Consider the following 27,500-nt stretch of genomic DNA (forward strand, 5'->3'; position numbering starts at 1 on the left):
GTGTTGTAGTTATTGGAAATATTTAAGAGGTTTTAGGTTTAGGAACACACATTTCAATAACCAAGAAAGAGTTAAAAAAAAAAGTTTTTATGTTGTTTTGTATTGTCGGAGATTAACTGAGATTGTTAGCTGAAGAAATACAGATGTTTGCACACACACACACACAGCACCAATACATGTAGGTTTTAATACCTGCAACTGGGAATAGACATGCACATTGGTGCGTAGGCTTGTTTAGGGAGAAGTCATTATACTTTATCGCTGCCATTTTTGCACTTTCAGGCAAATTTTGCAGATTTCTGTTATTGAACACAGATAAATGGAGTTTTACATAAGCAGATCAGAATAGTTCATTTACATGAACAGGTAGTGTGTGGCCACAGTGTGCTGATGTTTTTCTCTTAGTCTATGATTCAGTGTGTGTGAGGGGAGCGAACAGTGAGAATCTGTTGGCCAGAGTTGGTTTCCCGCTCTTTGAACTGCAGAATCGGAACTAAAAGAGCAAAAAAACACAGAAACCACTAATGTTCCCCCTAGATGCACTCCCCGTGCCGTCAGCATTAACGGCAACAACCCTTCATTTAACACTATTAACTAATACAACTAAAACCAGCCAACAAATACATATCCTTTCATATGTCGGAATGGTTCGCTTGTTCATTCGCCACTGTCACACCATAATAGACGTCTATTTAAAGATATTTTCATGTCATTTACCACAGGCCGACTGCCCTCCTTTGGAGTCTTTGGGAGATCCCTGTGGCATTGAAAAAGAGGGCACACATTGACACACTAACACACACACAAAATGTGACACAGTTATGCAAGTAAACAAAAAGGCGAGAAGAGGATAGAAGCCATGTCTCCCATACAAAGCACTTAAATCGTCGATGGCTTTTGTAGAGGTGGGACGATTAGAGAGGGAACACGTACAAAATAACCAACAAGGAATTTAACTTTGAAGTGAAGTTAATAACAGTTATCTTTAACATTTGGACATTCACTGTAGGTTGGGAAAGAAATTGCCTACTTCTTAGGACGGGGTTTGGTCGGGGGGAACAACAGAGGTGGGTGGGGGGCACGGCCATTACCGGCAGTGATCAAGAGCCGCGTATTACTGGCAGCTCCGTCGTTTGTGACCGAGATTGAGAGAGGAATGAACAAAGAGAAAAAAAAAACATGAAATGGGGATAGTCAGAGTGAAAAAGAAGCCGGGAAACCACTTGAAAGGCTCTGAGGTTGACACCTTCGCATTCTCAGCCGCTCTCCATCTGCAAATATTCCACGTCTTTGGTACTCAAGCTCTTCTTTATATTTGATGTTTGTCAGATTATTATTATTAAAGGATAGAGGCGTGTGAAGACAAACGCTGTGTGTTGTTTTTTTAAGCCTGGACAGTGTTTCCCCCTCCGGTGTCGTAGGGGAATAACATCAAATCATAATCATGTGAATGTTCTATTTCTCTCAGGAGGTTTTACCTCTGCAGTCAAATGTGACAGATATTTCACACATACTGTATTATGAATTGGTTTACTCTTTCCGTGACAAATTGATGTTGACGTCAATGTTCTAAATGGATTTTCTCATCGACTGTTTTAGGTAAAGGGAGAGAAATCAAATATTAAATACGACACTAATGGCCTATGCTGTATATGATTGACATATTCTCAGTGATGACCTTGTAATAGAATGGAATGCATTAACTTTTGACGTGGATCATATAAATGTAGGTAGTTGTTGTTTGTCACCGACTCATCCCTTATTGATTCAAATTTTCTAACAGAGGATATCATCAGGTCAACACTTTTTTTTTTTTTTTTTTGTTTCTCCAGCTCAGATTGAAGTTATCCCCTGCAAGATCTGTGGCGATAAGTCCTCGGGGGTGCACTATGGAGTTATCACGTGTGAGGGCTGCAAGGTGAGGGGGGCGCACGGAATGCACTGGTACAAAAACACATTCGGGTCAACGCGGTTTGAACAGCGATTAATGATGTCGCCAATTCGTCTCCGATGCGTCTCAGGGATTTTTCCGGCGAAGTCAGCTGCCCACCGTGTCCTACTCCTGCTCCCGGCAGAGCAACTGTCAAATCGACAGGACGAGCCGCAACCGCTGCCAGCACTGCCGCCTTCAGAAATGCTTGGCCCAAGGCATGAGCCGGGATGGTGAGATAGGAAGCGCCGCCTCGCTGACCACCGCGCTCAGTGCGTTTTGCGGAGGGTTCCCTGCTTTGACTCCCTGCGCTTTCGCCCTCTCCCCAGCGGTGAAGTTTGGCCGGATGTCCAAACGCCAGCGAGATTCTCTGTGCGCAGAGGTGGAACGACACCGGCAGCAGCAGCAGCAGCAGCAGCAGCAGCAGCAGCAGCAGCAGCAAGTCCAGCAGCAGCAGCACCAGCTCCACAGAGACGCCCAGCGCGACCTGCTCTACCCCAGCAAGACGCACCAGGACCACTCGCCTCCGCTCCGACAGCCACTGGCCTCTGCCTACTCCTTCAAGGGGGAGCCGGAGCTGCTGTCCTTCCCGGGCGACGTCCACTCCTACCTGATGTGCTCCCCGAGTGCGTCCCCCGCGTCCGGCATGATCTACCGCAACTCCAGTGTCTCTCCCGTGGCCAGATATCTGGGAAGGGGGGACAGTAGTGGGCACTCTGGTGGAAAAGGTGAGACACACACACACACACACACACACACACACACACACACACACACACACACACACACACACACACACACACACACACACATAAGTCTGATTACATTATTATTTTTTTTTTTTGTCCTCAACATTTATCTTTTTTCCATCCTCTCTTTGTTACTTGTTTGCTGTTGGTTCAGGAGTTGATTCCAGACAGTCGTCCCCTGAGCTGATGGGCATTCGATCCTTTGACCCGCTGGAGGATCCTTTCAGTCCCTATCCCCATTCTCTGCAGAACATAGGTAGGCAGCACATTTTGGTTCTCCGTTTTTCCCTGCTTGTCTACTTTGTCTGTCTGTTATATATATATGACTCAATTCTTTCACAGATGAGCTGTGTGGCAGCATTTTGCGCTCCCATAGAGACACCAGCCAATACAGGGTGGAGGAGCTGCAGTCTCTCAAATGGAAGGTGTTTACTCGGGAGGAGATCCAGGCCTACCAGACCAAGGTGAGAAGACCTAATTCTATTTACCAGAAGGCTGGTTCACAAACACCAGCAACGATCCCCATGTTTATTTTCTTGCCTTCCCTGTTTGCCCCTTTTGCTAAAAATGTTGATTCCCCCCCCCCATCAACCTCAGACCGTGGATGAGATGTGGCAGTATTGTGCTGTCCGCCTCACCGACGCCGTTCAGTACGTGGTGGAGTTTGCGAAACGCATCCCCGGGTTCCGCTTGTTCAGTCAGAACGACCAGATTGCTCTTCTGAAGAGTGGTGAGTTTGTGCGTTGGCTCCGAAATGAGGTCTTTACCAAACAGTCTTGCCACGCCCACAAAAGTATCAGCCTCAGCGTTCATCCCGTGTTTTTCTCCGCTGTCAGGTTGCATGGAGGTGGTGCTGGTCAGGATGAGTCGGTGCTTCAACACAGAGAACAACACTGTCTTTTTTGACGGAAAATTTGCCGGAACGGAGGTTTTCAAGTCTTTGGGTGAGGTTCCTCCTCGTTTTTAAGAGTCGAGAGTACAAACGTGGCACCACTCCGTTTGGGAGTGTTTTGTAAATATGGCCAAGGTTCAGGGTTTAGAGGTTATATCAACACCAACTTGCTCCGGTTGTTCCCCTTCTCCTCAGCGTGTGGTGATTTGATCACCGCGGTGTTTGACTTTGCTCGTGGCATGTGCGCTCTTGGACTGACCGAGCATCAGATCGCCCTGTTTACCGCCCTGGTGGTGATCAATGCAGGTGAGAGGAAAAAAAAAAAGGGTTTTTTCCATTATTCTTTTTCCACTATAAATATGTTCCCGAGCATATAACTGCATATGAGACTTTCCTCATATTCGTTTTTTTTTTTTTTTATTATTAATCCTATCCTGCTGCACTATCATGAAGAAACGAAAGCATTAAAACCAATTGTTTCACGATAAACATTTAAAAGAAACGTGGCGTGTGTTTTCTGAAATTGAAAACACGAACAAAACACAAGCGCTGTGTAAGCCAAACGTACGTTAATGAGCTGCAGCGACCGTCCTGTCAAAATGACTTTTCTTCAGCACTTTTTCAAACAGAAAAACAGGAATGACATTATTTTCTAAGTAGTCAACTGTTCAAATAAAGACATCTTCTTGTGTTCAACATCGTTTGGGATTTTTACTTGCAATACTTATTCTTAAAATAACATGAGACTATTATTGAAGAACGTTTGGCTGCATTATCTACATTTTTTTATTTGTTCAGAGCATTACAGTTAAGTTCACTGGTATAAGCTGTCTTGCTATATGGACTGAAGATCAAAAGCGTTTTTTTAACCTTTGTTCTAACAAATACCGTGCAACTCCATTGTTTTTGCACACACACAAAAAAATCTTTTGTAGTTCTCCGCCTTAGTCCTTCCTGTGACAGTTAATTTTTTTTGTGCTGTATAATACTGTAACAAATGGGTTCGTCAACTCTCTGTGTGAGCTATGGTTTGCCCGCTCCCAAATGTCTGCGGTGTGGAGTTCTGAGTTGAACAATGTTACCACAAAAAAGGGATTACTTTATGAATTTTACCGGTTTAAAAAAAAATATATTTTTTTTTAAAAGCAATCTTTTAAAGAAAAGAGCCTCACTGTACACGGCATGATTGCCATTAAACTCCTGATTTGTCTTTCTTTCTGTTTGTTTGTTTTTTGTTCAGATCGCCCTTGTCTGGAGGACAGAGGCAGAGTTCAGAGAGTCCAGAGGGACTTGGAGATGGGCCTCAGACACATTTTACAACGAGACAATCAGGACAATCTGCTGCACAAGGTACAGTGTATGTTAGACAGATACATGGATAGATGGATCGAATCTTAATTCATATGTCCCAGAAGCTTAAATCAAAAAAAAATAGGCAGTAATAATAACAAACAATAGAGAATAACAATAAAATATGAAAATAAAAAATGTCAATATATGGGGGGGGGGGGAGTGAAATATACAATAAACCTCATAGTTGACTGCACACAATAAAATAGTGCAGGATAAGGGAAAATAAACCTGAACATTTTAAGCACTAAAACAGAAGCAGCTGGAGTGGTGAGCAGATTCACATACATAAAGTAAACATCCGAGCGTGTCGCTTTTCAGATCGACGCCTCCATGATAAGCGACGACCCCGTTTGCTTTTATTTTCCAGCTCTACCAGCGGATGGCGCTGCTGCGCTCGCTGTGCAGCCTGCACATGGAGAAGCTGCAGTGCTTCAGGAAGTGCTACCCCCTCACTGTGCGCGCCCTCTTCCCCCCTCTCTACAGGGAGCTGTTCGACTCTGAGGCCGAGCAGCTCCCAGGGGCCACTTAGTGAAACCAAAACACATGCATGCACGCACGCACGCGCACACACACACTCAGACGATCCTAAAATTTCTTTCCCATACAATAATTTTGCAGTTATCTAAACAAATAAGAAACAACAAACAAAAACTGTAGTAGTGCTCGAGAGTTCAGTTCAGTTATGTTCCTTGTTCCTTGGTTGGTTCTTTTTTTTTTTTTTTTGTAGCTATCAATATTTTGACAATGTAAAAATGTTTTTGATGATTTCTTTGAAAACAGACGTAATTATAAGGAAGCACGTGATGTTGAGAATTGTTGCTGTTGAAGGGGTGCATGAGTTATTTCCCTCTCAGGACGCAGTAGTGTGATTACGTATGTCCAGCTGAGAACACGGTGAGTGTCATGGTCACTGTGCAGCTGCAGCTTATCTATTTCATCTGTACTCAGATTTGTACTCGGATAATGTTTCTTATCAGGGTGGATGTCTTTAATATTTGATGTGTAGGTGCTACAGCAGGCGTCTGTAAAATAATGTTCGAATGAAAGTTCGGGATTTTATTTTTTTTTGTCACAATCCTATTTGAGATTTGAAAATAAGTTATGTTCAGTTTAATAAAAATAAATATTAATTTCAATGCACAAATTTGGAATGTGGCAATAGCTACCGATTTCTTTGTGTGGAGACTATTTTTTTCCCATTAACTTGGACGTTTTGCTTCCTCTACATATCTTTAAACAAGCCATGATTAAGGAATATTTTACCATTAAGCGTGTGTATTTTTGTATCAGGGAAGATGTGATGATATAATTCAATGCAAGTCTTCCAATAAACTGCCGGTGTCATGAAAACAGACAGCTACGACCACTTTATTTGACTACCTTTCCAATGCCAACATCGTGCAGATAAGAACCAGGCGTTGAGGCAAAAGACCAAAGCATGAGCATCCTTTCCTTTTGGGAAATACTCCAAAGCCCTGAAAGGCCTAGATGATAATGAGATAATCATCAAATTAACATACCACAAATATCACTTAACTCTCAATAAAGTGTATTTTTAATGTCCTAAAAGTCATGAATGACACAGGGTTAATTTGTGGAACATGCCATTTTTCTCAGGGGCATAAAGAACCACCTTGCTTTAAGACCACGTGGTCGTCAGTGACCTTAAAGCAGACCGCGGAATTTGCCGTTGAAAAATTGTCATCGGGGGGGTACAGCCAAAGAATGCTGCTAACAAGTTGTGTGGAAGATGCAATAGTATGTCTTCATCCATGCGAAATGCACCTAAATAACTTTGAAGAGCTGGATAGTCATTTATTTATCATTTTTCTTTGTGTGTATTTTTGTATGAACATGAATGTTATGGAAGTAAAAATCACCTGTAAATCCAAGCACATCTGGCCAATAAACATTCACATTTTAAATTCACATTTATTATTTATGTGTATCTTGCTATGTCGTGCGTGCTGTGTTAAATCAAAAGTGAAGCGAGAGAGAAGTAGAAGTTCGCAATAGCACATGATCTGTGCGATTGTGAAATTAGCACCTCAACTCAGTTTTCTAATTCTCTCTGAAGGGAAATGATCAAGGCCCAAACTTTTCCCCTGAGACTGTCGCCATGCAGGGTTTGATCGGAATATCTGAGGATGTTTCCTCGCGGGCAAATATGAGATCATGACATTGAGCAAGGCGTTTTCATTCTCAGAGTTGAGGAGATTTAAAATAAGTCGTTTTATTATTTTTATTTGACTACAATGGATGACTTACCCTTTTGATCAGAGCGTGACGGCATTTAAACTTTCACTAAAGTATAGGGTCTGAGTGCTTTTCCCACCACTGCCAAAGTGTTCCCAGGATGAAGCCAGATGCTACCAACCCAAAACTCTGCTGTAGCGACCCCCTGGTGGCTCCAGAGATCTGTCTGCCAGTTGGGGGGATTAGCCAATTGTGGGGGTTCTGGTAAGGATCGCCTCGTTTCTGTCCTAGTTCCCCTCACCCTTTTTCCAGAAAGGGAAACTGCATGTCGAAATGTGCCAGTTTGCCATAACACTTCCCAGAACAATTCTGCACGGTCTTAATTTGGTTGAGTTGCCCGGCATGGCATGATTCACAGCTGTGGCCAAATCACCAAGTTCCGCTTGCACTTCCCACTGTTCCACACCAATATAAATAAAGATGCTCCTAGTTACAAGTACAAATACAGAGCATGTGAGATGTTATTAATGACGCACATTATGAAGTCATAATGTGAACAAAATGCTGACCGATCAAAATGCTATGATTATAGTCAAGTCAATTTTATTTATGAGGCAGATTTAAAAAAAAAAAAAAAAACAGTTGCCCAAAGCGCTGTACAGCATGGGAGTTAAAACAGCATGCAATACAACAGATAGACAATGACGCAGAGAACACAAGATAAAAAGATGGGCAGCAAGCAAAAAAAAAAAACGCACAATCGCCCTTTTGCTTCAACCGGGTTCGCGGGACAGTGAGGGGCATCCGGTCGGAGCATCCGAGTGACCTAGAAGTGGATTGGGGGCACAGGAGGTCGGAGGTGTGAGGTGGTGACAGTCCATTCAGGGCTTTAAAAACAAATAATAACATTTAAAATTCATTTTCTGAATCCGACCGGGAGCCAATGAAGGGAGGCCAGTACTGGGGGGGCGTAGGGGTATGCGGTCCCGCTTACGGGTGCCAGTCAGGAGTCCAGCGGATGGGAGAGGGAGGAGCTCCTATGCACGGTGAGTCGCAGCAGGCCAGCCGGGATGAAACGAGAGCGTGAATTTCTTCTCCCTCGATCGCGGACGGAGAGAGAGGACTCGAGTGAAGTCAACTGGGTTGAATTTGAAGGCGGCGGCGTAGAACGACACGCGAAGGGGGTTTTTTTTGTTCGTTTTTTTTTACGTGTGGTTTTTGTGAGGGGAGAGAGCGGTCTTCGCCTTTTGGACGCTCAGGATTTGGCGTCTTCAAGGCGGTCGAACAACGGCTTCAGGGAGCGTTTTCTATTTCGGTTTGGGTGGGAGGTACAGCCGGGCATCGTCAGCGTAGAGATGCCGCGTTTCCGTATAATGGAGCCCAGCGGGGGCGTGTACAAGGAAAAACAGAATGGGAGCTAGAATTGACCCACTGTACAAGTAGGATACAACAAAATGTGTCCTCTGCATTTGACCCGTCCTAAACCTAGGAGCGGTCATCCTTCCTAACTTTTAACAGCGTGGACTATGCGCCAATGACGTGCCCTGAACCCAGAATGGTGCACTTCCAGGGATGCATCGTCACCGACGGAGGATTGTAGTTGTTGTCGAAGGGTCATTTAGAAATCAGCCAAGGGTGGTGGTGATGGTCAGAGTTGCGGGGGGTCAAGATTTGACTTTCTGACAAAATAAGAGGGAACGTAACCCGTACCAAGACAGCCTGCTGTATCGATAACTGACGGAAATCTAGGGCCCAAACTGTCAGGGAGCCTCTTTAAGGAAGGAGAAAGGAGAAATATCAAAGGGACAAGGAAGGACAAGCCGGGGTGGGTTAAATGCAGAGGCTTCATTTCACCGGCCACCATCCAAAGCATGTGCATGTGTGTGCCTGCATGTGTTGTAGTGTGGTGTGCTGTGTGAAGATTAAAGATTCTTCTTCTTCTTATCCAACATCAGCTACCGAATCAACAAAAAAATGTTGAGAAATTAGCGCGGGTCGTTGGGGACACACCAAGGCTGGCAGTAACCAAAGTACTGCATTGATAGTGTCAAAAAGTGTCAATAACGTAGGAGTTTGAGAACTGGCTGGCGGTCAAACGATTAATATTCTAAAATAATATAAAATGAACGCTCAGGGGCCGGTAACTCCATAACAGTTCATTTAGAAATGACAGTGAGCAGTGTGATAATTCTGTTATTCCTTTTGGTTTTTTTTTCTTTTTATTCAGAATATAAAAATAAGCTTTCCACACACACTTCTCTGTCCTTTGTCCACATTTACTACTGCAGCAGCTTTCCTTCTCGGGGTGAAACAAAACTCAAACAGTCGCAGGTGACTTGCAGCCGTGCCATAGCCTGGCTCTTGTTTGCCATCCGCGCTCTCTTGACCTGCGTGGAGGGTGGTTTTCGTCCAAACACCGCAGCTCCACCACGGACACCGCTATGATTACCGTGGGAAACGGCAAAAGCCAAAGAATGATTTTTTGTTTTTTTTATTTCAGTATAGAACCTCACTCCAGTGCGATCCCACTCCAAGTGATCACTGGGTGGAGTGTGTGGGCGTGTGGGTGGGCGAGCAAGGATGTAACCGAGGGAGGCGAGAGGCAGGGGGAAGTTATTTTGAGGTCACAGGCAGACTCTTCAGAATGGAATTTGGAGATACGATTATCCCTAGACTCCCTGTCTCTTCTGCAGCGAGACTCCATGCGTTGGAGGCCTTTCTGCGATTAATAATTTGGGATCGATTAAACATAAATATGTGATTCATATGAAAAGGATTTATTGAAGAAAGATGTCTGTTTATTATGCAATTACTTGGCAACGCTTCTCTGACGCAGCCCTATGAGCAACAAGCAGCAAATTCATGACACATGTAAACGGAGTAGCCCATTTATTTTTATTTTTTCCTATTTTTTTTGGCTTGATACTTTGCTTGATGAAATAAATAAAACTTTTAAAATAAATGAATAAAAATAAAACTGATAGGCCCACATTAGAGGAAAACAAGTCATTCATCTTCAAGAGGCTTTAAACCATGTCGATTATGATTTAACGGGGGTTCAATCTGAAGGGGCGGGAGCCCTGTTGTTTTTTGTTCAGAACAAAATGGCAGTCGAAGTGTCTGCCGCTCAGAAACCGTCAGCCCTCAGGGGCATGAACGATAGATCGTTTATTCGGGGCAGTCCTGACGAACTGTCGTCCAAGTGTCATCCACATCGGGTTGAACTTGTGGAAGGGGTTACGAATAAACGGTGTTTGTTTTCCCCCACGCCTGTTAAGGTTACGTGAACACGCTGCAGACTGCCGACCGAACGACAATTATGGCCATGTTTTATTTCCTTGATGTCGAAATAAAATACACTCGATCAATTCGGTAAAAAAATTCCACAGATCTGTTAATTTACACGTTTGGCAAGTTGCAACGGAAGCAAGGCAATCAGCTTGGACGATTCAGACCTACTTGCCATATTTATTCTGTTTTTGACTTGATCAAAATTTTGTTTTAGTGAAATGTTAATTACAGCAGCTGCACTTGTTACTTATTGATCACGAACAGAAATTATTTGATTTCAAGTTGTAATTTTCTTAATTTTTATTTATTTTTTAAATAGCGTTAACTAACAGGACTTATTTTATTTTGAATATTCAATAAAAAAAAATATTACACATCTACAGTACATGCCTTCATGATTTTATTCCTTTTAAAGCCTGCCTGTCAATTGTTTTCAATGTCAGTAAATACAGATAACATTTGACCGGAGTCTCTCCCATTCGTCCGGGAAATCTTCCAGGACACGTTGACCGGCACCAATTTTAATTTTTTTATTTTTTTTACCTGCGCCGTCAGCATGCTGGGTAAACACAGAGTATTTGTGCCATTGCATCTAGGACAGAGTTAGTCTGCAAGTGATGTTCAACTTCTCAACCTGCAATGCAACTCTTTATTCATTCTTTCATCATCAAGAACTGCTGCAGTAACTCTGTCCTTTGGACGACCTGTGGGATGATAAGAGCACAGCTTTTTGTTACACAGAACCACCATCAATCCCCCTCTTTGGAGAACTATTTTACCATGTTTGGGTCTATAAACAACTAATCACTACTCCAAGAGGGGGAGCATCACCACGGGTGAGACAATTAAACAAACACAGAACCAAACAACATTTACACGAAAACATAAACATTGGACAACACCATGTATTGAAAAACAGAGTTAATCAGGTAGAGGAAAACTGGAACAACAATCGGTCATGTGGCCTCTTCCTGTCATAGTTATGGCAGTAAATGAGGGAGCAAAGGAGAGGGATGTAACCAGGAGGGTGTTGGGGTGTGTTCAAAGCAGGTGTTGGTGGTGTATGCGTGTGTACGTGATGGGACCGCCTGTATGTGTGTGTGTGTGTGTGTGTGTGTTTGTGTGTATATGGTCGGTATTATGTCGTGGCGCCTCCAAGCAGCAGAAAGAGCCCGGAAGCCCCCCCCCGAGCTCCGCAGCTGCGTAGACGCCCCACGGCTGCAGGTAAGCACCCCGCCCTGCAGCCACAGAAGACCCCCGGGCCCCCAGAGAAGCCGGAGGCCCGCAGAGCAACCCCCACGCCTGGCCCCGAGGAGCATAACCCAGTCCCAGGGAGCACGAGGAGACCCCGCACATATTGAAAATGGCATTTGAATGTAATTCCCAAAAAAAGTCACCACTAAAATTATGTACATTTGACTACTATTGTAAACCTGCGTAAATACGTCATCATTGGCGTACACAATACCCAATACCCATAAGTTATAACAATGAGATGGTTTTGTTTAAATTAAAAATAAACAGTTGTTTGAAAGAAATGTCATGTATAAACAATGTCCTACAGCTAAACTTAGCAAATTTAGATGAAAAGACAGAGTGTTAAGTATTGACAAGATCTTCTTTAATCATTCATGCCAAAAGAATGTTAATGTTCCATAAATGTTGTCTGCATTACAATATAGACAAGTAACCTATTAACCTGAATTTTCCAATTGTAGATTATTAACAAAAAAAATGAATGAAGCGCTAATTAACACGTATATTTACTTATTATATTTATACAATAAAAAGTATTATTAGTGTTACGTAAAGTCAATCCAAAGTTTGTTTTTGTTGTTGTTCCAGATGCTGAAAAATATCCGAAAGTCAGCGTTGGTGTTTTGGAGAATACATAACAAGTGGTATAAGTATGTAGAACTGAACAATGAATAGAATAATCCCCTTTCCAAAATTGAAGATAGATCAATAATGAATCTATGTGCACTGATGATATTGAAAATGCAGATTTAAGTCCAGAAGATGTAAATATTGATGAAACATCAACTGCTTAACAACATGGAATGTTTATGGAACATGTTTCCAACCAGTTGATCTTGTACAGGAAGCATCAGAGCAGCACTTTGAGGACATGGGCACCAGCAGAAGGGAACAACACTGCACCGTTATCGGGAGATTTCAAGATTCAAGATTTCAAGAGGTTAACCAATGAAGCAAAATGTTCCCCAGTGCTTTACCAGACGACAATGGGAACGTTTCGCTTATACGGGTCGTCCAAGTGTGCTTCACACAGATCATCTGTATTGTATTGATATGTTTGTATCAGGAAATGATGATCAAACTTTACAAACTCACCGAAAATTGAAGAACACCGGCGTTACAGTGAGAACACTTTGTGAACCACCACTTTGAACCAATGCTATCCACGGTTCGTCTCTGAGTGGTCGTAAAAGTGGAAACGTTACTCGTTTCTACGTTACACAGAAACCGATGAACTGTAATACACAGCTAACACCACTAAACTGGACCACGTGTGTTGCTCTATTTATTATGATTATGACTGTGATTATGATTGTTGTTGTTGTTGCTGTTGTTGTTGTTGAGGAATTGTTTGATAAAATAAATAAGAATGGCGAAAGAAAAGTAAGAAAATAAAATTAATATAGTTGCGGAAAGCCAAACCCATGTAGATCATTATTATTGTTGTTGTTGTTGTTGTTACTACTTCCTTGATAAAAATACATGAGAACGGAAAAAGAAGAGGAAACAAATCAAATTTTATTGTCTTCCGTGTCTTCTGGTTCTTTAAACAGTGAGTGAGTCACGGTGGAAAACTTCCCCTTTTCGCTCACTCCGCCTCGGAACGGGATCACGCACCGCGAGGCTTATTTACTGCTCCCCTCCCACTCTGGCGATCAGCGACTCCGGATAAACACTGAGAAATCGGAACCATCCGCTGCGCTTGGGCCACATCCCAGATATCACCCCCACTTCGAGCGAGCGGATCGGAAGCCCCGTGGCCGTGGGCCGTGACAATGGACTCTCCGTGGGCCCCGCTGGTTCTATGCTGTTCTTTCGCACTGTTTCAGCTCAGTTTTGGTAAATGGAGCGTTTTTTATTGAGTGAGTGAGTGAGTGAGTGAGTGAGTGTATGTGTGTGTGTGTGTGTGTGTGTGTGTGTGTGCTGCTCTTGAACCTCCCTGGAATGTTGGCTGCCCAACACAAAATCGTGTGTGTGTGTGTGTGCGTGCGTGCGTGCGTGTTGTAACAAGTCAAGTATAAAATAATCCATCTATCTCTGTCTAAATCCCTTTTAGAGCAGAGTCTGCAGCGGCCACGCCAGGTGACGCTTGATGCGGATGGAACAGGTATCGTATATTTTGGAGGTTGAGGTTATGCAAGATTAAAAAAATATTAATAATAAAAATAAAATAGACTTCAAAAACTTTGAGAGAAAAATGAATGAGTGTGTGTTACAGAGAGCATTGCTCATCTGCACCTTATGCAGAGAGAAGTGGACTTGGATGATCTCTTCGATCCCAAAGGTAGATATGTGTTTGCTGTGATGTTTTTAAGCCTTTTCATGCCTTTTCCATTGTACATTATTATATTTAACACATAAATAACACACTGTAAGCCGGTTTAGTAGTTGTTCTGTTTGCTTTATCAACACAATACAATGTCGTAGTGTATTGTTTTACCGCTTTTACAGGAAGCCTTTTGTTGCAAAGGGAAGTAACGTCAGGTCCCCTCAGCCCAGATCTGCTAAAAGCCTTTAATGAGCAAGGTGAGATGGAATTGATGGGTTTTAAGATAAGAACACTTTATTATTCACTGGGGAGGAAACAGGAACTTTTGTTTTTTTATTTTTTTTTATATAAGTGAGTGACATGGTTGAAATTTCGTTCACACGAGTTTGTATTCAACCCCTCTCTGGTCTCAGGGTGGCCAGTGGCTGGTCCACGCTCTTTCGGCGGTCCCCCCGTACTGGACTATCCCGTCGAGTTTCCACCCGGTAGGCCCACGCCCGCCAACCTCCGAGCCATCTGTCTCCATGGGGACCGCCGTCCCCGCTACCCGCGCGATTATTTCCCAGCGTCCGGTTTTGGCCAACAGAAGCGGAGGGCCGAAGCCGTCAATCACGCCGAGGCCTTGTTTGGCGTCTGCTGCAGAGAGAGCCAGAGCTGGGAGCAGGAGGAGAGGCTGTGCTGCGTCAGGAAGGCGGTCAGTCTCTCGGCAAAGCATCTCTCACCCGTCCTGCTGTATACGCGGGTTCTGTTTCGACTGTGGATCTGCTTTGTTGTTTGGCTCTTGAATCCGATTCAGACTCAGTATCAGATTCTAGTTATTGGGCCAAGTACATTTTCATTTGTCATTTGAATTTGTCATTGTACTGCAAAAACTAACAAGTAGCATAAAAAAACCCAACGCTGTCAGTCTTAACAAACAAGCAAACAAGAAATACAATATGGACGGAATATACACTATGTGCTCTATGCTTCAGATGTTTTTGTGTGTGTGGTTCTGGTTTAGTCAGATTCATACTATCTTCTCACAACCTCATACTCTCAAGCAGTAAAGTAAGATAAGCAGATAAGCAATGTCTGATATCATGCAAGGAAAAGCTGCAATATGTTACAGTGCGCTGATCTAAAATGTAAAAAAAAGAAAAAAAAGCCACATTTCATGCCAATCTATGAACGCATGCCATGCGTTCATAGATTTTGGCATTTAGACATATTGTATTTCTTGTTTTCATGGAATTTATGAATGATTTTTCAAACACTTCACTCGTGATTCCTGGCTCTGTCTCTGAGAAAGCGTTTGGTGCATACCAACATCCCAGCACGCATTGGAATAAGTTTCTCAGCCGAGAAAATCTGGTATTTCGTCGCCGAACGGCCTTGTTCAGCTTGAAAAGTTAACAATGTTTACATATTTGAGCCGTGTAGGAGGCCGGCGGTGCTCGCAGATAAGACATGTAAGCATGTAGAGCCCCTGAAGACACAACAAGCAGGCCTTGTGCCTTGTGAGCAAGTAACATTGGGATCTCATGTCCTTCATTTAAAGAGATATGGTGGAAAATGATTTCCCTCTCTTCATATTGTTTAGTTGGATTTTTTTTCCTTTTAATCTGACCTTCGCTGGCTACGGAGAGTCTCTCCCAGTAGCCTTCCTCCCATTATAGTGCATGCGAAAGGGGCTAACCTGTTTGGAAAACTCTGGTTTGAAAATAAAACGCCCTCAAATATATCAGAATATATATATATATATATATAGTTTTCACCATCTTGTGATTTATTTTAACAAGATGGTGACCATCGCATGATTTCACCCTACTACAACTGAAGACCAGTGATATTGGATGATTACCCATCATTAGAGTAAACATTTAGAATGATAATGCAATGACAGACTGACCCCCCCCCCCCCCCCAAAAAAAGTTTTTATTTATTTATTTATTTATTTATTTATTTATTATATTAAGCTCATGAAAATTAATAAGTGACAGTTTGGATGTACTAGTTTTGACTGTAGTGATCATGATGATTTCTTCTTCTGAGCTGAAGGAAACTTTGTGCTGTTCACCATAACAGCAAGAGGAACGCTTGATTCAGCCGTTCAAACAAACACACACTCTCTCTCACACACACACATACACACACTCACACACACGTGTTTGTCGTGCGTCCTGCGTCCTGCAGTGGAGGCAGGCGGTGGAGTCGTTCTGCGAGGAGGACACGTCGGTGAAGGATCGGATTTACCGCTGCTGCTTTCAAACGGGTCCTGCCAGACTGAGCTGCTTCCAGAGCGACGCTCCGAACCCCACGTACCAGCCCACCATGGAGATCCCCGTCATGGAGGACGCCCCCCTTTCCTTTGCCGCCCAAATCCCCTTCGACCCCAACACCTGCCGCAGGTATGCAGCCAAAACGCATCAAATAGAACATAGCACGACTGTGATCGTCACTTCATATGCCTGTGAATGCGCGTTCCTTTGGGTTTCCTTAATGACAGTCAAATAAAAACAAGAGGCAGACTGATCGTAAGGGCATTTACAAAAAGCCATCAAGTTAGCGCCATGCACATGTCAGCGGCAGCGTTCGTTCGGTTCCACACATGGAACGTGGAAAGAAGCGTTTTAAAATCGCCGCTTCAGGCGAGGTCACCGTTGTCTCCCCCCTCCTGCCTACAGATCAGCGCCTACCCGGCGCAGCATCACGGCAGAAGCGGAGAGAGCGTCGCTCTTATCCGCCCCGCAAAACACAAGCATCACTTTCCCCCCCGGGAGACCCAGCGCTGACGACATCGACTCTGTGTGCCGCCACCGGAAGCTGCGTCCGCACTACGATCTCAAGTGTTTGCCGGCGAAGGGATACGGCTGGCTGGCCCGCCAGGCCAAGGCGCTCAACCGCCTGGAGAAGGGATTCAAACAGTGCTGCAAGGGGAAGCAGGAGGTGCTGCCCTGCGCCGACGGAAAGGTGGAGTGGGAACAAACCGACCGAGATCTGAAACGCGCACGGGGAGTGACGGTTGGAGGGGCATGGGCTTCTAAATCCAGGAACGTAGGGACTTACAGGATATATTTTGGCAGTAACGAGTCAGTGTGGAAGTGACTGTTTGGTCTGTTGCTCGCTGCTTGTTTCGGGGGGATTGGGCTGAGACGGAAATCTCACAGGGTCAAACCACATATACTGTATATATACTACCTTAACGAAGGCAATGACGTTAAATACATAGGCTTTGGTTGGCGGCAAATCCAGTCTGTCCACGTAGGAGTGTTTTTGAGAGCAGAAATCACTTGAAAACAACACAACAGAATAGGAAATGTTGGGAATAATTAACGATCATTAGTCCCCGGCATTGCCCGACATGTTATTTGTGAACTCTTATCTACAACTCTGGTGCAGGCTTCCTGGTAACATGGCTGACTTCACAACCCTACCAAAGCCTCTAAATTAAATCTGTTGAAAACACCAGCTCTCGGTTTTGACTTTCCCCATCGCTCCTTGTGCCCGGTTTCAGTGGCGCGAGGCGATGGACAGGTACTGCCGGGAGGAGAAGGAGGGGCGGATGAATTTCCCGTGTTGCGAGAGGGAGGAGGGGGAGGAGCGATACGCCTGTTTCCACGCCCGCGCCCCGCACCGGGGCTACGACGCCGACCCGCCCGCCGCCCCCGTGCCCCCATCACGGGACTCCTCCCTCGGCGAAATCTGTGAAACTCACAAGATCGTCAAGAAGAAGTATCTTCCCCTGTTCTACCTTTTAATTATTTTTCTATTTATTTATTTATTTATTTGCCAGTGTCCATTATGATGGTTGTTTCCATCGATTTTGGCTTGTTAATGAAGCCCTTCTCTGGATTACATGGACCTTCCTCTGAATAATACATATTATTATCCCAGTCTATTTATATTTCATGTTAAATAAACCCAACACCAACAAATGCATTGCCACACAGAGAAGGATTAGAGTGCTGTGTGAAGTTGGACAGATAATCCCTCTCAACATGTGTTTACAGGGCCCTTGTAGGATTTCCTCTTCAGAACATTGTGAATCAGTGCTGCCCCCTGCCGTCCACCCGGAGAAGCTCCTGTGTTCAGGAAAAGGTGATTTTTTTTTTTTTTGATTTTATTATGATTACTTTTTTTTTTCAAAAGAGAACTACGGGAGAGCATTAGCGTCACATGAAAATAAAATTGTCATGCCATGTCCCAGAATCCTGACATTAGTCTCTGAATTGTGTGATTTAATCTCTGAACAAAAAAGAAAAAAAAATTATTGTATTGTAACGATTGTCATCGAGAATTTCCTCGCTATTGTTAATCCCGATATGTTCTTCAATAATCGAAATCGATTCTGACTAAAAATCTAGTTTGAAGTTAAAGCTCCACTCCAATATATAATAACACATCATGTTCACCACTTTTAATTTCATATAATCAAATTGTGACCGTCTTGATTTCACCCCAATACCATACCACTGAAGACCAGTAATATTGGATGATCACCCATCGTTAGAGTAAACATTTGAAAGGATAATGCAATGACAGACTGCCCTCCCATTTTAATGCTGAAAACAGCTCACGAGGATGTCGAAGAACCTGTGCTCAGCAAGAAAGCCTTCCTCTCCGCTGGTCGTCCGTTGTTGCCGCCCTTCCTCAAACGACGCCTCGCTGTGCCTCGCCGACATCCTCAGGCACGTCATCATCAGAGCAACCAGCAAAACACGCCTGAGGAAGAGAATGTGTCCTCTCTCCTAAAGTCCATTAACCTTTGGCCTCCGACCCGAATGGCAGTGAGCTTCAAAAAATAAAAAATTTAATTGGGGGGGGAAAGCGGATACTTCTGATTACAGCTTATTTAGCCAAAATGTTTTGATTGGTAAGAGAAAAACAACTTTTAGCTTCATCTTCTGTTAGGTTCACTTGTATTTGTCGAGCACATTGGAATAGTTGGCATTACACAGAGTGCATTTATAAGGAGATAATCTTGTTTAGTGCTTACTTTGTTGTCAAGACTGTTGTCTGCGTCAGTAACGCTCTGCGTCACAATACCACTTAGTATTAAAGTAATGCTCTGTTTAAATTGATTATGAACGTTCCACCACACGGTTCTTTCATTTTATATAGTAAAATTAAATATCTTCCTCTTAACAGCTGAATAAATCTATTTTGAAAATTGGTCATTTTTGTGTGGTTTATTGTAATGTTTTACATGAGCCTTGCTAGGTAGGGTTGCATCGACATTACATCTACGTCCCCATAGATCTGCTGTGGATACACAGGATGTCGACAGTAACTGCATTGTAGTATTTCGCCATCTCGCATTTTTGCGCCAGAAGGCTGGTATGGTTGTACCGAAAAGAAGAGAGAAGAACAAAAATGAACAATTCATTGAGGCCAACAAGTGAAAATGGCCTACCTTAGAGTAGGACGAGCAACAGAATACATGGGCCTAAGTTAGGATTTAGGATGTGGTTTTTAAGAATTCAAGATTTTTATTTGTCACATGCAATCATACGCAGCCGTGAAATGACATGGGGGAAAAACTCCAAGGGATGGGCAAAACAAACTCCGATGAACAGAAATAAACAATTCATAATGCATCAGGAAAAAATATATAAAAAAGCAAAATTTAACCCTAAAAGATAAGCAACACAATCTATGTAAATATACAGTATATACCACACATATACAATATATTGTATGTGGTGTGTGTATATATATATATAAATGAATGAATTAAAAAATATATACACACACACATATACACATACATACACACACATACACATACACATACACATATACACACACATAAACATACACACATACACATTCACACACACACACATACACATACACATATACACACACACAGATACATATACACACATACATACACACACACACACACACACATACATACATACATACATACACATACACACACACGCATACACATACACATACACACACACACACACACACACATACACTTACACTTACACTTACACATACTCATACACACACACACTTACACTTACACTTACATATACACACACATATACACATACATACACACACATACACATACACATATACACACACATAAACATACACACATACACATACACACACACACACATACACACACACACACATACACATACACATTTACACACACACAGATACACGTACACACATACATACACACACACACACACACACACACATACACACACACACACATACATATACATACACATACACACACATATACACACACACAGATACACGTACACACATACATACACACACACACACACACACACATACATACACGTACACACACGCACACACATACACATACACTTACACACACACACACTCTGGCCACTAGGGGCGTCGCTGTACGAGAATGAGAATTGAACGCTCGCGCCTCGCGCTCCCCGTGACGTGAGTAAACTGAGAACAGTCAGAACCAAAATGGCGTCCGCTGCTGCAGCCGACCCGGGACCAGCAGCCCCGACAGGTAGCTAGCAAATCCCAGCCATGTCCTAGACGAACCAGAATTCGTTTTTGACCCGGCAGAGCTGGTTTCCTTCACCAAAAATCGCTCTGGTAGAATCCGGATTCGATTAGACTCGCGAATTCATGCGCTACCAAGCTAAACGTACGCTAGCCCGCTAGCGTTGAATTAGCCGATAGCGGCGAGTTGTTTTCTTCCACGGTTTGAACGTCGTGTTAGCCTGAGCTGGTCAACTTAATTCACCAAATTAAACCTTGTTTGTTAATACGCTGAAGTTATTTAAGTGAGCTAACGAGGCGAGATAGTGTTTAGTAATGCCTGGAAATGAGTCGTATCCATTTGTCCGGCTAAAGAAAAGCTAACACAACAAACCTGTTTGGAGCTTTTCTCCGTTCGGTGTCGCACCCCGATCTGTTGGAAGCCAGGAAAGACAGAGAGATGGATAGATGTACGCTTTTCATCTCCTTTGGGAAATTGCCCTGTTACAGCAGCTCGCATCAAAACAAAGGGCCATAATAATAATAAAGTCATAAGAATGAAAATATAAAAAAAAATGTATGTCAGTGTGCAATAAATAAAAGTAAAAAAATAACAATAAACGTTGGTGTTAACAATTCACATTCCGTCTAAAATAGGAAATTGTGCAAATTGACTATGTTCACCAGGATGAAAAACTAAAAAGTTATAAATTGTGAATATTGCAATCCGTTGAAGAATGTCTGGTGGTTTGCTGACAATGGGAGTATTTGGGAAGGCTGCCACCGCCAGTGTTGCCCATTTGAGTTTCCTGCTGAATTTAAACTATGTAAACGGCCTTCTTTATTCAGCACATTCGGTTATGACCCTGCTCACCTAATGGAATGTTATTTTCCATTGGCGTGATGTTGTTGCGCATGTCATGTAATCTTCGGTTCATCTGTTGTTGAATACCTACCCGATGTGATGTGCCGATGCTCTCTGGACAATCTTTGCCTGTTGCGTTCATCTGTGGCAACCGATGGGATGTTTTAATTTGTTAATGTGTGTTGCGCCACTGACCTGCTTTCCTGTGTCCTGTCATCAGCCAGGGAGCCAGAATAGTGCTTGAAAGGTCTCTTGTGGCTCCTGCATGGTAGTGGCTGCACCTGATATCCTGTCAAACACGCCCCTGCTTGGAGAATACATAGTTGTTGTTTTTTTTCCCCTCTCGAAAGAGTTGGTGTTTAAATCTAATTGGATCAAGAATCGACGAAAAACCGTTGTTTAGAGATGGTGGCTCGGTCTGTGGTGTTCTGTTGTGCAAAGTGCAGGCTGATGGTAACAGCATGAGAACAAGGCTCGCACTGGGAGTTGTCCAATGTACAGAAAGGGACAGATGGCTTGGCTGTTGAGGCCAGCCATTGACTGGCTAAAATTATTGTTAATGAAGCACTGTGATTTGTTTCCCATATCCTTCCTCCCAAGCTCAAATTTGTAGCTTCACTTTGGTTTTTAGGCCAAAGTGGAGATACAAATCAGGTCAACGATTGAGTTTGTTTATTCCTGCCTCTGTATGCCTGATATCTTCGACTAAAACTAAGTAATCCGCTTTAGTCCATTATACACAGTATATTGGCTGATCTATCTCACTCCACAGATATTAGGACTCAGTTCTGGAGGAGAGCCTTGCAGCGAGGTACCAGCATGGGTTTGTGTCTGTAAGCAGAAACTGCATGAGACATGGTGTTATTGTGTGTTGCCTTAAATAATAAGCGGGAATGTGGGCGAAATGCTGCTCATTGTTTTGTTGTGAATTCCGATGTGTCCTTACGAAGAAAAGATGCGTGGCATTCCATTTTGTTGCCAAACTGTCTGAGATGATTTGGAGTGACATTTTCTTGGCTTGGGGTCAGCTGTGAGTGACTATCATGGTAGGATATGATGAACTATGTATTAAAATGAAAAACTTCTGCCCTGTGTTGCCTTTGGTTACAGGCTCGAAATGCATATGGAGTGGGTGCAATTATAGGTTTACACAACAAGGATATGTGGAGGCACAAGATTAATTTTTTAGTTTGGGTTGGACTTTCTTTTTGAACCCCCCCCCCCCATATGGCATACCAATAAGCATGGACACCAATACATGATTAGATTTGTTGATTCCTATTGATTACTTTCTGATCACAAAACGCACATTTTACGTCTTTCTCCCTTACAGATATGTAATGCACTCAGTGGTGGTTTGAGGCCCATTCTCTTTCAATTTTATAGCTTAGGAAGATTAAGTCAGTGTGGAGTTGGAGCTTTAGTGTTATGCAGTGAACATTATTAATGCAAAGTCATTGTAAGTGATTATTTTAGGATATCTAAATAATAAAGGCTAAATTTAGCACCTAAAATACACTACATGATTGACGATACAGGTTCTCAGGGAGAAGCCATATGTAGAGCAGTGTCCTCAAGGGAGCAGCAGTTCCAGTTCACACAGTGTTGGTATTGAGAGCAGCAGTTAGTAACGTTTCCACATTTAGGCCAAGGCTCATGGCTAGTCTTTTAGACATGCAGCCAAGTCTGAAAATATTCCCACTAATTATCCAGCAGAAGGTTTCTCAAACAATTGGAAACAAATTATTCCATAAGACATGTTTCCAGCCCAAATGAGTCTGACTGTCGACATGGTCTATTTGAGGCGTAGTGAGGCTGATTTTGAGTATGTTAGCACCTGCTCAGAAATGAAGATGTAATGAAGGTTTTGTCTACACTTTTTTGCTATCTAATACATATTTCTGTCTCTTCACAGGGCCCAGCAGCATCCGAAAAATGGCGTCGCCAGAGGTAAGGGAATTAAAAAAATAGACACTTGCTTCAGGTAAATTAAATGTTGACCCAGCCAACTCTTCAAGGGGCAGATGAACAGGTTTCATATTGTGATGCATAAAGACAGCCTGTACTTTATAGTGTCTGTGTATGTATGAACAGTAATGCATGCAACCTCTTTCTGAAATGAAAACCACCACAACCTTTTCTTTCTCACGTGCTGTAACCTCTCTTTAAATAATCATTTTCCTCTTGTGTTTAGATGCCTGGTTCATCAGGTGTAACTCAGAGTATGAAGAAGACAATTGGACACCGAGGTGTTGAGACCACCACAGGAGAGACCACATATAAAAAGGTCAGAACAGCCAGACAGGGGGTGATTGTTGACATAAATTCACCATTACTCTCCAGCAGAGGGGAGGGCCAACAAGCACAGTCCTACAGGTTACCTGGAAGTTAGCCTCGAATTACTATTAGTTGTTACACAACAATTGGCAAAATGTGTTAGAAATTACATGGGCTTTTATTAAAATATTAGTTTTGTTTCTGAAATTTCCTTTTTTTCTTTAGACAACGTCGTCAGCCCTAAAAGGCGCTATTCAGTTGGGCATTACTCACACAGTCGGAAGCCTGAGCCAGAAAGCGGAGAGGGATGTCCTCATGCAGGATTTTGTTGTAGTTGAAAGCATCTTCTTTCCCGGGTTGGTAATGAATGTTTTATATTGTTCTATTGAGTATATTCATCCTATGATTCCTTTCACACTTCTCATGTTTGTTTTCAGTGAAGGGAGTAACCTGACACCTGCTCATCACTACAGTGACTTTCGTTTTAAAACCTACGCTCCTATTGCCTTTCGTTACTTCAGAGAACTCTTTGGCATTCGGCCAGATGACTACCTGGTTAGTGCGCACGCACACACACACACACACACACACACACACACACACACCATGGGCAAATTCTTTACAATAACTTCTCAGCTTGGCCATAGCCAAGCTCTTCTACTTATTTTGTTGTTTAATATTGTCAATATACGTTTTATGTTATTCAAATATATTTTAATAAGCTTATGTCTTTGCAAGTACTAATGCAAACTCCTCTGTAGTACTCTTTGTGCAGTGAGCCACTGATCGAGCTGTCTAACTCTGGTGCCAGCGGTTCCCTCTTCTACGTCTCTAGTGATGATGAGTTTATTATTAAGACTGTACAGCACAAAGAGGCAGAGTTCCTCCAGAAACTCCTGCCAGGATACTTCATGGTGGGTCCTTGAGCTTTAATGGAAACTCTGATCATGTGGGGAAGAATTACCTGTTCTATTTTGCTCCTCAAATATCATCTAAATGTGAACTTTACTCTCTTCCTCTTTCAGAATCTAAACCAAAATAAGCGAACTTTGCTCCCCAAGTTCTATGGGCTGTACTGTGTCCAGGCAGGTGGCAAAAACATACGTATTGTGGTGATGAACAATCTCCTCCCTCGAATCGTCCCCATGCACCTCAAATATGACATGAAGGGCTCAACATACAAGCGACGGGCTTCGCCCAAGGAGCGGGAGAAGGCCGTGCCCACACACAAGGACCTGGACTTCATCCAGGACCTGCCTGATGGGCTGCTGTTAGAAGCTGACAATTATAATGCCTTGAGCAAAACTATACAGAGGGACTGCCTGGTGAGTCAGTCAGCATGTGAGCAATTTAATTTAGCTTCAGTCAAAGAATATAGGATTTTATTGTTATATGTTTATTTCGAATACATTTTTCGAAATGTTGTTTTTACTTTTGTCGTACAGCTCTTGCAGAGTTTTAAGATCATGGATTACAGTCTGTTGGTGGGCATCCACAACCTGGACCAGGCCAGCAGAGAGAGGGAGCGCGCTGGGGGGCATGTGGGTGACAGCGCAGGGTCAGAGGGGGCCGTGACCCCGGACCAGCGACGACCCCAAGCCCAGAAAAGTCTGTACTGCACAGCCATGGAGTCCATCCAGGGAGAAGCCAAGGGAAAAGGGGTCCTGGATTCAGAGGACCAGTGAGTCGCTTAGTTTACCACCAGCCAACCGTTTGGATGAAACTTTGCCAAACACATGAACAATTAACAATCGGGTTGTTTGTTGCTCTGAACTTTCCATTGCAGCATGGGAGGGATTCCAGCTCGTAACAGTAAAGGGGAGAGGATGCTGGTGTACATCGGCATCATTGACATTCTACAGTCCTACAGGTTGGTGTCACGGAGCAGCAAGAGCAGTTTTGTGTGTGTGACTCATTTAGTTATTTACCTTTAACTGTACAGCAATGTATATCCCAAGTTACAGTACAAGTAATTTTAGCATGAAAGCAACTCCTGCATGTCTGTTACAGACCCAGGAGTGTGGCGGTTTACTGTTTTAAATGTTTCTTTCAGATTTATCAAGAAGTTGGAGCACTCGTGGAAGGCCCTTGTCCATGATGGGGTAAGGGCCTCTGTATTGTATTTTCTCATGGTCTACGATGCGTTAGAATCAATCCAGACTATCAGACCGATTTTATTTCTTTATTTCCTATTATAGGACACGGTTTCAGTCCATAGACCGGGCTTCTATGCTGAACGATTTCAGCAATTCATGTGTAACACAGTTTTCAAGAAAATTCCATGTAAGTAACTGCATAAGTGTAATTGGAACTATTTCAAGTAATAATACTGTTTATCACGCTTGGTCCAGGTTACCTGCTGATACTAAAATGTGATGGTGATGTATAATGTATTCACTGATTATTGTTTTGTTTCTTTATTGCCTTGTTTTGTGCCTGCAGTAAAACCTTCCCCTTCTAAAAAGAGCCGTGGTGGGGGCCAGGGCGGGCTGAGGAGGGCCCCCACCCTGGGAGCTCCTACTCCCCTGTCCAATGCAGCAGGCCAGTCAGCCGTTGACTCCAGACTGATGTACCACGGCCAATTCAGAAGCACAGATGCAGAAGGAGACAGCGGTAGGAGACTAGGCTAAAAAAAAAACCTAATGCTCCAAACAAGATGCACAGTTTCAGCTAGATATTATTTATGCCAATGCCCTGTCATTTTATTTTCTCTTCGTAAACTGCTAGTTTTAAACCCAGAGACAGTGCTATGGTAACCTGCAATAGCTATGTTTCTAAATGATCACATTTTATTAGAGATGGCACGATACTACTTTTTCTTTTCAAAAAGATATAGACTGATACAAAAATTTTGATTGTCTGCTCTTCACTCTTTTTATTTTGCAGGGGGGGGCTGAATAAATAAGACTTATTCCTTTAGGTGACACTTCTGCAAGTGCTTTATCAAGTTTGTTGATAAAAGTTTCCAGAATGGCTAGCTTGTTGTTTTTGTTGTTGTTGTTGTTATGTTACCATTGGGCCACATGTGCTTACTGTTTATTACTGTTTTATGTCGCAAAGCATTTACGTAATGTCTCAGGCTAGATTTATTAGGAGGTTGGGATTGGATTATTTTCTTTCTTTTTCTCGCTCTGATATCTGATCCAGTATTTTTAGCCGGCATCGCCCCGGGAACTATAATCTCCATTGGATCTGTGCCTCGACATTTTTTATTTATTGTTTTGCTTTCAGGCATGCAGTCAGGCAGACCAGATCTTGTTCCAAGAACCCCTCCCCTGGCAGGAAGCTCTGGTGACGGTGAGGCTAACCTGTCAACGTCCTCCCTTGGCAGCACAGGCCTGTCTACTTCCTCACCTCCTCTACGGTAACGCTTCATTGAAATTATAATGCAACACCAGCGTTTGTAAGCGCACTTTCTGTTCTCACACTGTCCTTTACTCCCACGTTTTAAAGGTCTGTAGGGGTGGAAGTGCACAATTCAGCAAACACAGACCAGGGTGCTTCCCGCAGGTACTGAGGGGTCAGACTTGCCGCTTGGAGGCCTTTCACCGTCCCTTCCAGACTTGAATACATTTTTACTGTTTGTAAAACTGCTATGTATGCAAAGTTATTCAGTGTGATTACTTTTCCTTTGGGGCAGTATTGAAGTTGAAGCAATGGGGGATTCTGGCAATCCATCTGGAAACGAAGATGTAGTTTCACTGTCGGACATCATCCCCGAGACCAACATTTGTTTTGTAAGGCTGATGATTCTCTTAAAGCTCCTGTACACACACACACACACACACACACACACACACACACACACACACACACACACACACACACACACACACACACACACACACACACACACACACACACACACATATATATACATATACACACATACATACATACATACACACACTCTACTCATAAAAAGTTAGGGATATTTG

General features: G+C 43.1%; 3 protein-coding genes across 4 annotated transcripts in view; all 3 read left to right on the plus strand.

Annotated features, from left to right (window-relative positions):
- rorc (RAR-related orphan receptor C) overlaps positions 1 to 6,724 on the plus strand; it is a 16,175-nt gene extending 9,451 nt beyond the window's left edge. For both annotated transcript variants that reach the window (XM_080005385.1, XM_080005386.1), the window contains 10 exons: positions 1,833 to 1,918; positions 2,022 to 2,163; positions 2,260 to 2,658; positions 2,834 to 2,935; positions 3,022 to 3,143; positions 3,277 to 3,409; positions 3,516 to 3,623; positions 3,767 to 3,877; positions 4,812 to 4,921; positions 5,292 to 6,724. In XM_080005385.1, coding sequence (XP_079861511.1) covers positions 1,833 to 1,918; positions 2,022 to 2,163; positions 2,260 to 2,658; positions 2,834 to 2,935; positions 3,022 to 3,143; positions 3,277 to 3,409; positions 3,516 to 3,623; positions 3,767 to 3,877; positions 4,812 to 4,921; positions 5,292 to 5,453 — 1,475 coding nt within the window. In that variant the 3' untranslated portion in view covers positions 5,454 to 6,724. The remainder of the gene's footprint in view (positions 1 to 1,832; positions 1,919 to 2,021; positions 2,164 to 2,259; positions 2,659 to 2,833; positions 2,936 to 3,021; positions 3,144 to 3,276; positions 3,410 to 3,515; positions 3,624 to 3,766; positions 3,878 to 4,811; positions 4,922 to 5,291) is intronic.
- A 6,557-nt stretch (positions 6,725 to 13,281) lies between these two features.
- ecm1b (extracellular matrix protein 1b) lies at positions 13,282 to 19,096 on the plus strand. The gene is made up of 10 exons (XM_080005168.1): positions 13,282 to 13,507; positions 13,725 to 13,775; positions 13,887 to 13,952; positions 14,120 to 14,194; positions 14,351 to 14,631; positions 16,113 to 16,327; positions 16,604 to 16,889; positions 17,434 to 17,651; positions 17,930 to 18,017; positions 18,492 to 19,096. The coding sequence occupies exons 1-10, from the start codon at positions 13,444 to 13,446 to the stop codon at positions 18,669 to 18,671; spliced, it is 1,524 nt and encodes a 507-aa protein (XP_079861294.1). The 5' UTR covers positions 13,282 to 13,443; the 3' UTR covers positions 18,672 to 19,096.
- A 1,297-nt stretch (positions 19,097 to 20,393) lies between these two features.
- The window catches only part of pip5k1ab (phosphatidylinositol-4-phosphate 5-kinase, type I, alpha, b), a 14,240-nt gene continuing 7,133 nt past the window's right edge, over positions 20,394 to 27,500 (plus strand). The window contains exons 1-15 of the mRNA XM_080004734.1: positions 20,394 to 20,445; positions 23,201 to 23,235; positions 23,480 to 23,572; positions 23,788 to 23,918; positions 24,000 to 24,117; positions 24,324 to 24,476; positions 24,588 to 24,887; positions 25,008 to 25,243; positions 25,349 to 25,432; positions 25,616 to 25,664; positions 25,761 to 25,845; positions 26,005 to 26,175; positions 26,794 to 26,926; positions 27,016 to 27,072; positions 27,203 to 27,299. Coding sequence (XP_079860860.1) covers positions 20,400 to 20,445; positions 23,201 to 23,235; positions 23,480 to 23,572; positions 23,788 to 23,918; positions 24,000 to 24,117; positions 24,324 to 24,476; positions 24,588 to 24,887; positions 25,008 to 25,243; positions 25,349 to 25,432; positions 25,616 to 25,664; positions 25,761 to 25,845; positions 26,005 to 26,175; positions 26,794 to 26,926; positions 27,016 to 27,072; positions 27,203 to 27,299 — 1,788 coding nt within the window. The 5' untranslated portion in view covers positions 20,394 to 20,399. The remainder of the gene's footprint in view (positions 20,446 to 23,200; positions 23,236 to 23,479; positions 23,573 to 23,787; positions 23,919 to 23,999; positions 24,118 to 24,323; positions 24,477 to 24,587; positions 24,888 to 25,007; positions 25,244 to 25,348; positions 25,433 to 25,615; positions 25,665 to 25,760; positions 25,846 to 26,004; positions 26,176 to 26,793; positions 26,927 to 27,015; positions 27,073 to 27,202; positions 27,300 to 27,500) is intronic.

This window comes from Zeus faber (assembly GCF_960531495.2).
Source record: "Zeus faber genome assembly, chromosome: 8".
NCBI lineage: Eukaryota > Metazoa > Chordata > Actinopteri > Zeiformes > Zeidae > Zeus > Zeus faber.